We start from the raw sequence: 13,071 nt of genomic DNA, 5'->3' as shown, positions 1-13,071 counted from the left end.
TTCCATGTATGGGATACTCCTATTGTCAGGTTTCTAAATTTAAATTAAAATGTTTAATTTTCAAAAAATTTAACAATATCATCATGAGAATATAGAACTCAATACTTCAATAATCAATACTAGTGTTAAATGTTAAGCATGCAGTAAGTGATTTCTGAGAAATGCTGTTGAAAGTGGATCGGACCGAGCACCACAACACACTTGGCAATCAGCGGTAGGGGGCGTTTACACTCATGATGAGGGAGGAGAGAGAGTGAGCAAGAGGGACATTTTAAGACTGTAGAAAGAGAAATGGCTGAGAGACAAAAGGTCAGTGGAATATCACTGGAAAAAGAAGGTTTATGATTAGGCAAGAGGACCCACGTTAATATTGGAAAAGCGCTAGAGAGACCTAAGCGGGAAGGCCTGAAAATGTAACATTGGTTTTGCTATGTATCACTGAACCAAGATATGCTGTTATTGTAATGTTAGCTATAGTAACAGGACAGTTTTGAGTCAATGTTTGTTTGGAGCTGGTATTCTGCTCGCAACTAACATCAAACTCTTGCTTGTATACTCTTGTGTATTGAATAGTAGTGGGAAGTTCGGATCATTTTACTGACTCGGATCTTTGAATCTCGTTCATCAAAATGAACTAATCTTTTTTCGAGTCATTTCGTTCATTTCAGCAGAATGTATTTTAAAATGTTACATGTTGATAGCCAAATTCCCCAAACACATCAAATGTTGATCGCATTTAGAATGAGAAAAAAATTGCAATGCAAAGAAAAGGCCAAATTATGAGAAACAGAAACAATTAATTAATTTATCTGGGTCTTCAGGCTATGCAGTCTGTTAGTTTACCTCACCTCCCGATCTAAGACGTTCGTTCATCACGTGATAGCCCCATAGGCTGAGCTATGCAGTCGGCACCGGATACAGAATTGATTAGTTCATCTTTTGAGTCTTCGGGTTCGAGTCGTTCGTTCATTACGTGACAGCCCCATAGGCTGAAGCTGTGCAGTCGGTACCGGAGACAGAATTAATTAGTTCTTATCTCGGGTTTGAGTCGTTCGGTTTAATGTCACGTAACTGCATGTTGTTATTGGGCTATATATAGGTATCTTTATCAAAGTGATTTTCCCCATCATAGATAAAGTTAAAAGCATTACCAACTCTTTAGTACCACATTCATATGGAAAAGAACCATCATGACAGAAATTCAAAAAAATTATAAATTGTAAGAAATAAGAAAGCTATAATTTGAGACCAAAAGCGCAGCATGTCACTGCATGTCAAAACTGACTATGCGCTTGTTTGTAAGAAAGTTTGGGAATTATTCACTATTTCTGTGTCCAGACTCCTGCACTGTCACATCACATCATGTGACAAAAGAACGAAAGACTCAGAAGAATCAGACCCGAAGACTCGAGAGGTGAACTAATCATTTCTCTTTCTGGTACTGACAGCATAGCCTCTATGGGACTGATGGGAAGAAAGAAAGACCGGACCCAAACCCGAAGACTCGAGAGATGAACTAATAATTTCTGTTTCCTGTACAGAACCCATAGGATGTTGCGCATGCGCGGGCAACACAATATCAACGAATCACTCTCATAGACGTGGATATACATCCACTCTTGCATTGTGTGTTCGTGCATTTTGAGGGCGGAGCAATGAAGGGAGGGGTGTGTTTGTTTGGGTTGATTTCAAATGTCAACAGTATTTCTCATAAATCGCTTACTGCGCCTTTCAATTTTAGGTTTCCATCAGACTATGTTCCAAATTTTGAAATAAAAGTAAAGTCGTCAAAACTATGAAATAAAAGAGATGGAAGTATGGGAATTATGTTGTGAAAAATTTTCAATCTAAAGTGTCTTATATTCTAGCTTAAAAGTCGCCACCCTTTGCCCTTTACATGGTCAACATTTATAGCTCTGCACACTCTGGGCTTCCCTCAGCCAAAATCATGAGGCGCATCCTAATTTTAAACAGTATTGAAGGAGTTCACATGTTTGCTAGACACTTGTTGACTGTCTTTCTTTCACAATCTGCTCCAATACATCTATAAAAAAAATAAAAAAAACGAACTATATAGGCTACTGTAATTTTGAAGGGCAGTTGATACTGAATGTAGGCACAATTTATTTTTGTCTACGAAACAAATTTGAAGCAGTCAAACATAAACCATTAGATCAAAAGTGCAAGGAACATAAATTCAAGTCAAGTGTGTCCAAACTTTCAATTGGGGCTGTAAGTAAAAATCACTCAACCTCTAATCGTTTTACCATTTTCCATTATTATTTCAGTGGTGGAATGTGGCTGTTTATTAAAGGTACAATTTGCTTCTCAGAATTTGTGAAAAATAATTCATGTCATTGAGCAGTCACACTCACAAACATTGTAAGTAATTAATATTTTTCTATGATTTGTATGTTTGATGTCTTCCAGTTATATTTTGACATTTTGACAAAATAATAGGATTTCAAACTGAATTTGAGGTTCTGGGTCATTTGACATGCATGTGTGTGGAGATTAGATGGCTTTCTTTAAGAGAATAAAACTATTGGGCGGTTTTAAAGAGCTCAAGATACATTTGAAAATGTGCCAAATGCTTAAGATTCAGGAAGTTTCCCCTCAAGCTATCACATTAGTCTACTGGGCCTCACAAAACTCACATTGTTGCATAATACTGCTTGAAAAACTTTTCAACGCTTTCCCACTCAATAGTAAGCTTTAAGCCTTCTGGTAGAATTTACCCATTTTATTTTATGTGGTTATTATTGCTACTTTCATAGTTAAAGGAATAGTTGAAACATAAAGGAAAAATGAAGATTTCAGTCAGATTCAATGAAGATTATTTACTCACCTTCATATCATTCCTAACGCTTCCAATTCCTGGAACACAAAAGCAGATGTTTAGCACAAGGTCCAAGCTGTTCTTTTCCATAAAACAAAATAAACTACCATTCAAAAGATTGGGGCCAGTATTCAGCAAGGTGTGCATTTAAAAAAGTGCCAGTAAGATTTTAGAGAAAAAAAATCGAATAAATGCTGTTCTTTTGAACTTGCCTGAAAGAATCAAATAATCCTGAAAACATTTTTATCATGATTTGAACACCAAATCAGAATATTAGAAAGATTTATGAAGGATCATGTGACTCTGAAGACTGGAATAACGGCTGCTGGAAATTCAGTTTTGTCATCACAAAAATTAATTATATTTTTTAAATGTCTAACGTTTGAACGGTAGTTTATTTGTACAGTAAACTGGGGCTGGCAAGCTTTAAAACATATTCAAATGTCCTGAAGCCATACAATTCATGCTTGCAATTCAAACATAGCACATTGCAAACGCCCAGAACAAATGCAAGAAAAAAATACTTTTCAATTAATTGACATCAAACATGGCTCATTGCATCTTGATGAGCAGCTTGGAAATTCTGCTGCTAACATAACATCTAATTTTTCTCTTAACTTAACAGTGACAAACCAGTTAACAACCAGCTTTTAGTCTTTGACGACATCCTTTTATCCATTTTGCTTTTGGTTATGCATTGCATGTTTCTTCATGTTGTTTTGTAATATTACAGTAAGCCTCTTCATTTCTTATCATTCTCTTGTATTTCTCACCCTAGAATCCTTCTTTACTGCCCCTCCATTCCATGTGCTGTCAGACACTTTCCTGTCGTCAAACTACAGCAAATTTTTCCACGTTCCTCTTGTTTACTCCTGTGAAACATCCTGTGATTACACTTCCTCTCCTCCCCGCTTTCCTTCTTTCTCGTTCCTCTGCTCCTTCTTCTTTCTTCTGGGTCAGTTCCCCCTACTATAGTGCAGCTATACCAGCCTGTGAGGAACCAGGACTGGTGCATCCCTTTCACTGTGACAGGCAACCCAAAGCCTGATCTGCACTGGTACCACGAGGGAAAGCTGCTGGAGGAGCAGCAGTACATTAGGACCGAAATCCATGAAATCACAGATACGGAGTACCACGGCTGTCTGCAGCTTGTCATTCCCACTCACATTCATAACGGCATTTACACGCTGGTGGCCAGCAATGAGTTCGGAGAGGACAGCGGAAACGTGTCAGCACACTTCATGCATATACCTGATGTGGACCACTCAGGGACAGGTATGGCTCTATAATGTGATTTATTATTATGTTATAAAATAATACAGCTTATTATAGTGTGCAAGCAAACTGCAGTCATATTTTTGTTTCCACAGAGGGAGAGTTCTATTACGGTAAGATAATTTTGGTGAATTATAGCAAGCAAAATTTTTAAAACAAGTAAGCTGGATGAATCTTTTTAAAGGAAATCACTCCCCAACAAAAAACTTTCACCCTAAGATCAAAATAAATAAATGAATTATATTTTGCATGAAGAAATCTGTTTAAGACCTTTAATATTTTTAGCATAGTGACAGTATTTTTGATGACAAGTAAGCACATTTCCCAGCTAAATTCTTCATAACTGTGCTTCATTACTGTAATCCAAGGAGGAAGAAGGCAGACAAAGTGCCATGGTTACCAAGTATCAAGGTGGTAATGATGGGGGGAGGAGCCAGGCAGGCCAGGAATGGAGGAGTAGTCAGGCGAGAATCCAGAGCACAGCCAGGATGAAAGCCCACGGTGGAGTCGACGGAGGGAGGAGCCATAGTGGAGACTTGGCTGACAACACCTGGAGCGTGACTGATGGAGATGAAGCCGATGGTAGTGGTACCCTGGATGCAGACGGAGAACAGATGGGACCGGGCAACACCGATGGTCCTGGAGGCCGAGGCAGAACCGCAGCAATGAGCGTCCGAGGTGGAGCCAGGGTGCCTGATGACTGAGGTGAAGCCGGTGGGACTGAGGACCAAGGTGGAGCCAGGGGGAAGGCAGAACCAGACGGCCAGACGTCTAAGTTCTTGGCTCAGGGAGGGTAAAGTCTGACCAAGGCAGAGCCAGATGGACGAGGGAGCCCATTGGAGCCGTAAGGATGATGGTATCTGTTGAAGCTGAGGGAGGGAGGATCCAAGGTGGAGCCGACAGGTCAACGGACCGAGGTGGAGTGAAGGGATCAGGAGGTAGAGGCGGAGCCGGAGATCCACTTGCCTGGGCGATGCTGGTGACTGAAAGACCTGATGCAGATCAACACAACTGAGTGCCGTTAGGGGAGAAATTGAGGTGCTCAAGGAAACCAACAAAGATGTGGCTGATGGACTGGCTGAATTGCAAAGCGGAGGCGGGAAAGGGAGGTTGGGTGGGATCAACAACGATGACACAGACTTTGTACAGGGTGATGAAACAGGCTTTACGCAGGGCGGAACTAGCGGCAATGAAGACATAGAAGACTTACAGCTGGGCAGGACCAGCGGTGATGATAAAGGTCAGTAACAGCTCACTCTCAGTGGTGGGAGCGTGGGAGTGGTCCTCCTCCATTCCCTCAACCTCCACTAGCACTTCCACGGTGGCACAGGATTTTGCCGGCTCACACACCTGGCCAGACTCACTGTGGGGCTCAGGCTCCAAGGCGATAGTTGGCTTAGTCCTCTTGTCTGGCTCGTCCATCGCGGCAGATTTGAGCTCCCCGTCTGCGGTGGGCTCTGGCTTAATGTTTGTGCATGGCGTGGGGGGCGGTTGGCTGGGCTCTGGACCTGGCACGGTAACGCGAGCAAGGTGGGGCTGGACGATGGTAATGGTATCTCTTTCAGCTTCGCCCACAGTAAAAGAGGATACATCCACCCAGATCGTGAAGTTTATGTACTCAGCTAACATCCAGCAGGTATTCCCCTGGGGCATCAGGAAGCCCGTCCAGCCCGCACCTGAAGCCCTCCATAAGGGTGTAGTCGTCGCAGGTGGCACAGTGACAGATTTAATCATGAAGTCATGAAAATCATCCTGTTCACATGCAATTATTTATTTTAAATTATTATTAAGTTCAGAGCAACAAATATTATACTTGACATTTCACTTTACAACACACCTTTATAAATAATTTATCATACATTTTAAGTAATATTCAAATTTTCGCATTACTGGCATTTGGAGTTTGTGCTTAATTGCCATGAAAATAATGCCACAATGCAAAAAAATCATAGTTGTAAAAAGAGACTTTATTTTAGACTGCATTTTCTTTATGCAAAATATAGTTTCATATGATAATGGGGTGAACTATTTCGTAGACATTTCTTATCAGTTTTCATTAGATTTACCCAGCTGCTGAAAAAATTAAAACATTGCTAAAATACAGTTTATAGAATGATATTTATCACTGAATAATTCATTTTGATTTTTTTTCCATTTAAATGATGTAACACAGACACAACATTTAGTCCAGGTAAGACTGTTTTTTCGAGACTTTAGTTTAGACTGCATTTTCTTTATGCAAAATATAGTTTCATATGATAATGGGGTGAAATATTTTATAGACATTTCTTATCAGTTTTCATTAGATTTACCCAGCTGCTGAAAAAATAAAAACATTGCTAAAATACAGTTTTATAGAATGATATTTATCACTGAATAATTAATTTCGAATTTTCTTTCCATTTAAATGATGTAACACAGACACAACATTTAATCCAGGTAAGACAGTTGTTTTTTCCTTTATTACTCACCATTTATATGTATTTGTTCAAACCTTCAGATTTTGAACTGCAATCGAATACTTACTGTTATTTGTTTTGTCTGTTTTTAAGAAACCCCACAACTGGAGGACAAAGTTGCGGTATGTTTTTGTATAGAGCAATTAAGGGAACATTCCAGGTTAAATACGTCTTGACTTCTATCAACAACATCTGTGGCCTGCTGTCAATTACTATAGAAAATTGGGTAACACTTTATTTTACAGTGTCTTTGCTACATATGTTACATGTAGTTACTATAGTAATAACTATAAATTATGCATAATTTCATGCAACTAACCCTAAACCAAACCTAATTAAAGTGTAACAAAGACACCTTAAAGTGTAACCAAAAATTGTTCTTTCAGTTTATACTTAGTCAGTGGGGCCAGCTTTCCAGAGAGTTTGAAAGCAAATAAATGACTCTTGTACTTTTGTTTAAGAGCTTCAGAAAATAATGTTTATTTGATCTGTAAAGTTGCCTAAATCTTTTTTTTTCTTTTCATTTCATCTTTTAATCTTTCTTTTTTTGAGGTGGTATTACTTTTGTAGGTGGATGAATTTTTCCCCAAAGACTTCATTTGTAAGAACGCATTATTTTTTGTTTGCTTATACAAACTGAGAGAGAAGTCACATTATTGTCATCAGTGGTAATCGACAGAAAGCCTCAGATACTGTTGACAGAGCTTAACATATATTCACCAGGAATATTCCATTAATTGTTTGATATATTATTGGAAAATTTACATTTGCAACAATATTGTAGTAGCAAGTGATTTCAATATATAGTAAGTGTCTTTCTTTGATACAATGTTACTTCTATAAATTTGTTAGGTTTACTGTGCTAAATCAATTCAAACTGACCCCAGATTGGAGTCGCGCTTGCTAGAGTAAAATCTACTGTGTGTTTTTATATTCTAGGTTTACATAGTGGTTGGGATAGCTGTGGTTGCTTTAACTGGATGCATCGTTATGTTAGTTTTCCTCAAATATGGTAGAAGCTCCAAGTTTGGTATGAAAGGTAAGTTCATCATTTAAATCTTTTCACTTCTGTCAACATGAAATCAAAATGGACCCTATTTACCTTCTTAATACATATACCTGGTGTACGATGATCCCATGTATGTTATTTTAAATCAATTTAGGCATTGTTTTAGCAAACATTTTAGGAGCCGTTTACACAATAAAATGGAAAACCTTTTATGCATTTTGGCCATTCATTTACAAGACAGCTGTGTTTTAGGGGCCTGAAAAAAAACTTTTGAAAACATTTCAAAGTTTTTTAAAACGATACCGTTATCCTTTCTGTGTAAACTACAAAAACACGAATTTGTGAAATTAGTGAAGTTATGCGTATGCGTATTACATGTGCAGTCTAGGCGTGTAGTTTTTCTTTACAAAGTGACATTGCCAGCTACTGGCCTGGCAGCATAACACAGCGCTTTTAGTCATTTCCGCTGATCCGTGTGAACAGAGACAAAGGAACGCAAAGGAAAAATGTTTCTGTTTTTAGTACGTCGTTGTCGTGTAACTTTGTTAACTTTCAGGTCTGTCTCTATTCTAATATGGAACGCCCACTTTTCAGTTCTCATTGGAAAATAAAAAGTCCTGGTCTACAATTTTTTTCTAGTTGAATATCTTGTTTCACTCAGAAATGTTGTCACATTATGTAAAGTAAAAAGACTTTATTAATGGCTGGCATATAACATTATCTATTACAGTAACCTACAGACCACAAATATAGAATAATAACATAGAATAATATTAATTTTAATATTTATTCAAAATAATAATTATTGTTTCCTCTTATAATAATACACTTTTTTGAACGCATTTGTATGGTATGTTTATTCATGTGTATTGACCCAGCGAAGGCTTTTCATTTCTATGGATTATTGTCTGGGCTTTTTTGCCCTCTCCACCAGGCTCCTCATCTGTCATCAGTAATGACGACGACTCGGCCAGCCCGCTCCACCATGTTTCCAATGGCAACAACACGCCATCATCCTCGGAGATGGGCCCAGATGCTGTTATTATCGGAATGACAAAGATTCCAGTCATCGAGAACCCCCAGTACTTCCGCAACCCTGGCAGTATGCTGAAATCGGACACTCGTGAGTTCCCGTGGTGTGCTGGGCCGTCAGTGGCCCCACTCCATTCTCTGCAATAGATTCCAGCCTAGGTTACCACTGGTCAGTTGTCATAGTAACCTCCCCTTCTATCACCATGGCGATGATATCAGGGATGGCTGACGCTGTGTAACTTAATCACTTTTAGACTGTACATTTCAGCAAGCATTCTTCATTCAAATTTTAGGATCCAACACAGTTAATTTGTATCTTACCAACCTGATCAGTCATTAGTGGTGTTTGCTAAGGCAAGCATCCCACAGAGCAGCTCATATGTAGGGTTATGTTAGCATGAAATCAAAATGTACCTTATTTATTTTATTATTGCATATTAATGGTCTTATTATGAATGGTTAATCCGTACATATATTTTTTTGACCTCTAACATTATCTATCTTTAATGCCATAAATTACTCTTCCTGTGATATGAGTCACATCTCTCTTCTGATGTATGCAAGGCTGCGCCAAGGTTATCATTAAATAAAAGTAAGACATAAACTAAAACCATAAAAATGTCATTATCTGAAATAAAATGAACATAAAAAAAAAATAAAAAAAATAAAACTAACAAAAATGACAAAAAGACACAACTAAATTTCTACATTTCTGAAAATATAGAAGAATAAAATATAGACATTAACATTTTATACTGTATAATAATTATAATAAAAAATATATATATATAAAAACTACTATAATAAAATATCAATGATTCTAAAATAATACTGGAACATGTTACAGTGATTTAGCCAATCACATTCCAGTACACAAGCTCACTTTTTACAATCCAATCAACAACTAATGGAGAAACTCAAGTCTTGCTCTACATTTTCTCTCTGAATTATGTATTTTTACATAACAACAACACTTAAAGGGATAGTTCACCCAAAAATTATTATCAATCATTAATTACTCACCCTCATGTCATTACAACCCTGTAAGACTTTCGTTCATCTTTGGAACACAAATGAAGATCTCTTTGATGAAATCTGAGCAATTTCTGTTCCTCCACTGACAGCTACGCAACTACCACTTTGACGCTTCAAAAAGTTCATAAAGAGATCATAAAACTAATCCATATGAAGAACCAATGCGTTGCACAGCACGTTTGCGCTTCCACAAGAACCAATGAGGTTTGTTTTCATGCGTCAAGCAGGTTCGGTTGAGCTTCTGTTTATATTTGCTGATCAATGTTTATATGTGAATAAAGCCTAAATTAAATCTGTTCATCATATAAAGCGATCGAGTCTCCTCAGAAAATTTGGACTAAACCTCTCAATTCATATGGATTAGTTTTACGAAGTGGTAGTTACGTAGCTGTCAATGGAGGGACACAAATTGCTCAGATTTCATTAAAAAGATCATTTCATTTTCATTTCAAACTTCATTTGTTTTACGAAGACGAACGAAAGTCTTACGGGTTTGGAACAACATGAGGGGGAGTAATTGATGACAGAACCCTGACAGCTGCCCACGATGCCCTAGTTTTTATATGAACAACCATCACTCAAATAGTAAAAATCTAGTTTTAACTACAAGTGTTATTTGTTTTGCAGTTGTCCAACACATAAAGCGTCACAACATTCTGCTAAAGAGGGAGCTTGGAGAAGGGGCTTTTGGAAAAGTGTTCTTGGCTGAATGCTATAACTTGTCTCCTGACCAAGAGAAGATTTTGGTGGCTGTTAAGGTATGGTATATTTAAACAACAAAACATTCATTGAAATTACGCAAATAATTTCAAGTATATACATAAGAGATAATACAAGTTAGAGAAAATACATGGCTTTCTTATCTCACAGACTCTGAAAGAGGCCAGCGAAAGTGGGCGAGCAGATTTCCACAGAGAAGCGGAGCTCCTTACCAACTTGCAGCATGACCACATTGTCAAGTTTTATGGCGTGTGTGTAGAAAGTGACCCCCTCATCATGGTGTTTGAATACATGAAACATGGAGACCTCAACAAGTTTCTCAGGTTTGCATGAGAGCGTTTATAACACCCACACTTACAGTTTTTATAAACATTGATGTTTTAGACAAGGTCTAGGTTACATACAAGTTAAAGGTTCATCCCCAAATATATTTTTTTCATCATTTACTCTCATGTTGTATGAATTCTTACTTTTGTCCTTAGAGTGAAAGTTAGTGAGGTCCAAACCTACCTTGCTCCACTTTAGACATTTTACTAGCTATAAGTAACTTTGCAACAACATGTCAACTAACTCTCATTAGAGTTTTAGTAGACTGTAGTAGACTGTTAGGTTAGGTGTTAGGTGTCAGGGTTAAGTAAAATAAGTTGACATGTAGTTGCAAAGTTACTTAAAGTCACTAGAATGTCTGTTGAGGGACTAATAATAACTAATAACTCAAAATAAAGTGTTAGCAGATATTAAGCAGACAGCTTACTAAAACTCTAATGAGAGTTATTTGACATGTATTTGCAAAGTTGCTTATAGTTAGTAGAATGTCTAAAGTGGACCAATGAAATAAAGTGTTACCAAAGTATCTTCTCATGTGTTCTACAGAAAAAGAAAGTCATACAGGTTTGGAAAGCAAATATTTGTGGCCCGTGCTAGCAAAAGGAGTCGGAATGCGCACAGGCTGAATCTGAGCTACAGGCAAAACAAGTGAAAAATGTCAATTTTGTCAATTTTTTCTAAAAGTATCTTTATTTGTGCATTTTCTGTGAGGAGTACATTTCTTTTATCCATGTGCAGTTTTTCTCTGCTCGCTTCTCGCGCTTCATTTTTGAAAATTTGCTCATTCCGACTCCTTTTACCAGCATTTGTGTAAAGCAATGCATATACAATGGAAGTTTTTGGGGCAAGAAATGTGAAGCTAATAATTCTAAAGAACATGGATTATTTCAATAAAGAAATTGTTCAGTTGATCTGTAAAGTTTAAGTCTAAGTAAGTTGAAAAATTTAATATGGCTTTACATGGCTTTTCATGTAAACGTGTGTCGTCCGCTTTATGATCTTCAACTTTTTTCAGTCATACACATGATTATATACACTTGATCATACACATATTTTCATCCTCTCTCTCTCTCTCTCTCTCTCTCAGGGCGCATGGTCCAGATGCGGTGCTGATGGCGGACGGACAGCAGAGTTTGATGGTGGAGTTGACTCAGCCTCAGATGTTGCACATTGCTCAGCAGATAGCAGCAGGCATGGTGTATCTGGCCTCACAGCATTTTGTGCACAGAGACCTGGCCACACGTAACTGCTTGGTGGGAGAGAACCTGCTTGTCAAGATAGGAGACTTTGGCATGTCCAGAGATGTGTACAGCACCGACTACTATAGGGTAAGTTTGGGTCACTTCGGAAATGTCCATATTGCTATGGTCCTTTTAGTCTGAGGAACCCAAATATACCAAAAATTTCTTATTTCATTTAAATCTATATATCTATCTATATATGATCATACAGAAATAAAATAATTATATAAAAAAAGAATTATAGATAATAAATTCCTTTTAACAAACATGGACAACAGTGTTAACAAAATTATCCACCATATAGATTGAAGGGACAGATTTTAGACATATAAATTTTTCACCGGTTGATTCTTAAATTATTACATTTGTACACTATACATCTCCCAAAATTGATTACCGGTATATCAATTTTGAATATTCTTCTGAATTTGAACCACTGAATTGGTAAAAGCAAATTTGTAAAGAAAAATGGAACGGAAAATAAAATGGACCGCAAATTTCTTGTGCTGTTATAGGTGGCATTTTAAATATAAAATATTTAAAAATATTTTTTAAATGAAATCTGGAGGGTGAATATGGATTATTGAATTTTTAATAATGAAATTGTGTGTGAAATGTTTTCAGATTAAATATTCACAGCTTAAATATAGAGTCATTGTGAATTTCAGCCCACAAAATGCAAGCCCTGAAAATACAATACATTAAAATACAAGCACTGTTAATGCGGTGCTTTTTTAATTTTTTACTTTGTGTAATTCAACATGCTTTTTTTTTTTCAAAGACACTAAATTACTTCCATAGGGTTTGTTGATCAGTATGAATTAACTATTAATGTGAATGAACTATTCTCTCTCTCTCTCTCTCTCTCAGTTACTTAAAATATATAAAAACATATTTTGCTTTGGTTATCTGTTACAGCAAAAAAAAAGGTAGCTGTTCATGCTGTTACATTGCTCAAAGCTGCATTTTTTTAATTTGCGACTCCAAACAGAATTGCAAAAAGAAAGACTGTTTTTGAAGAAAACTTTTGATTGAGCCAATGTAGCCATGTCGTGACGCCCAAGTAAAAATATTGCAATTGTGTTGCCACTAATAGCACAACAAATGACATATTACAGTGTTCAGAACCAATCA

General features: G+C 37.2%; 1 protein-coding gene across 1 annotated transcript in view; it reads left to right on the top strand.

Annotated features, from left to right (window-relative positions):
* Positions 1-13,071, top strand: part of ntrk2b (neurotrophic tyrosine kinase, receptor, type 2b) — a 32,837-nt gene that overhangs the window by 9,423 nt on the left and 10,343 nt on the right. Inside the window, exons 8-17 of the mRNA XM_082171412.1 lie at positions 3,800-4,114; positions 4,210-4,227; positions 6,288-6,305; positions 6,536-6,553; positions 6,667-6,695; positions 7,513-7,612; positions 8,517-8,705; positions 10,277-10,407; positions 10,520-10,692; positions 11,784-12,024. Coding sequence (XP_082027538.1) covers positions 3,800-4,114; positions 4,210-4,227; positions 6,288-6,305; positions 6,536-6,553; positions 6,667-6,695; positions 7,513-7,612; positions 8,517-8,705; positions 10,277-10,407; positions 10,520-10,692; positions 11,784-12,024 — 1,232 coding nt within the window. The remainder of the gene's footprint in view (positions 1-3,799; positions 4,115-4,209; positions 4,228-6,287; positions 6,306-6,535; positions 6,554-6,666; positions 6,696-7,512; positions 7,613-8,516; positions 8,706-10,276; positions 10,408-10,519; positions 10,693-11,783; positions 12,025-13,071) is intronic.

The sequence above is a fragment of the Leuciscus leuciscus genome (genome assembly GCF_965113295.1).
Source record: "Leuciscus leuciscus genome assembly, chromosome: 5".
Classification (NCBI taxonomy): Eukaryota; Metazoa; Chordata; class Actinopteri; order Cypriniformes; family Leuciscidae; genus Leuciscus; species Leuciscus leuciscus.
Note: the sequence above shows the minus strand (reverse complement) of the source record. Positions and strands in the feature narration are given on the sequence as shown.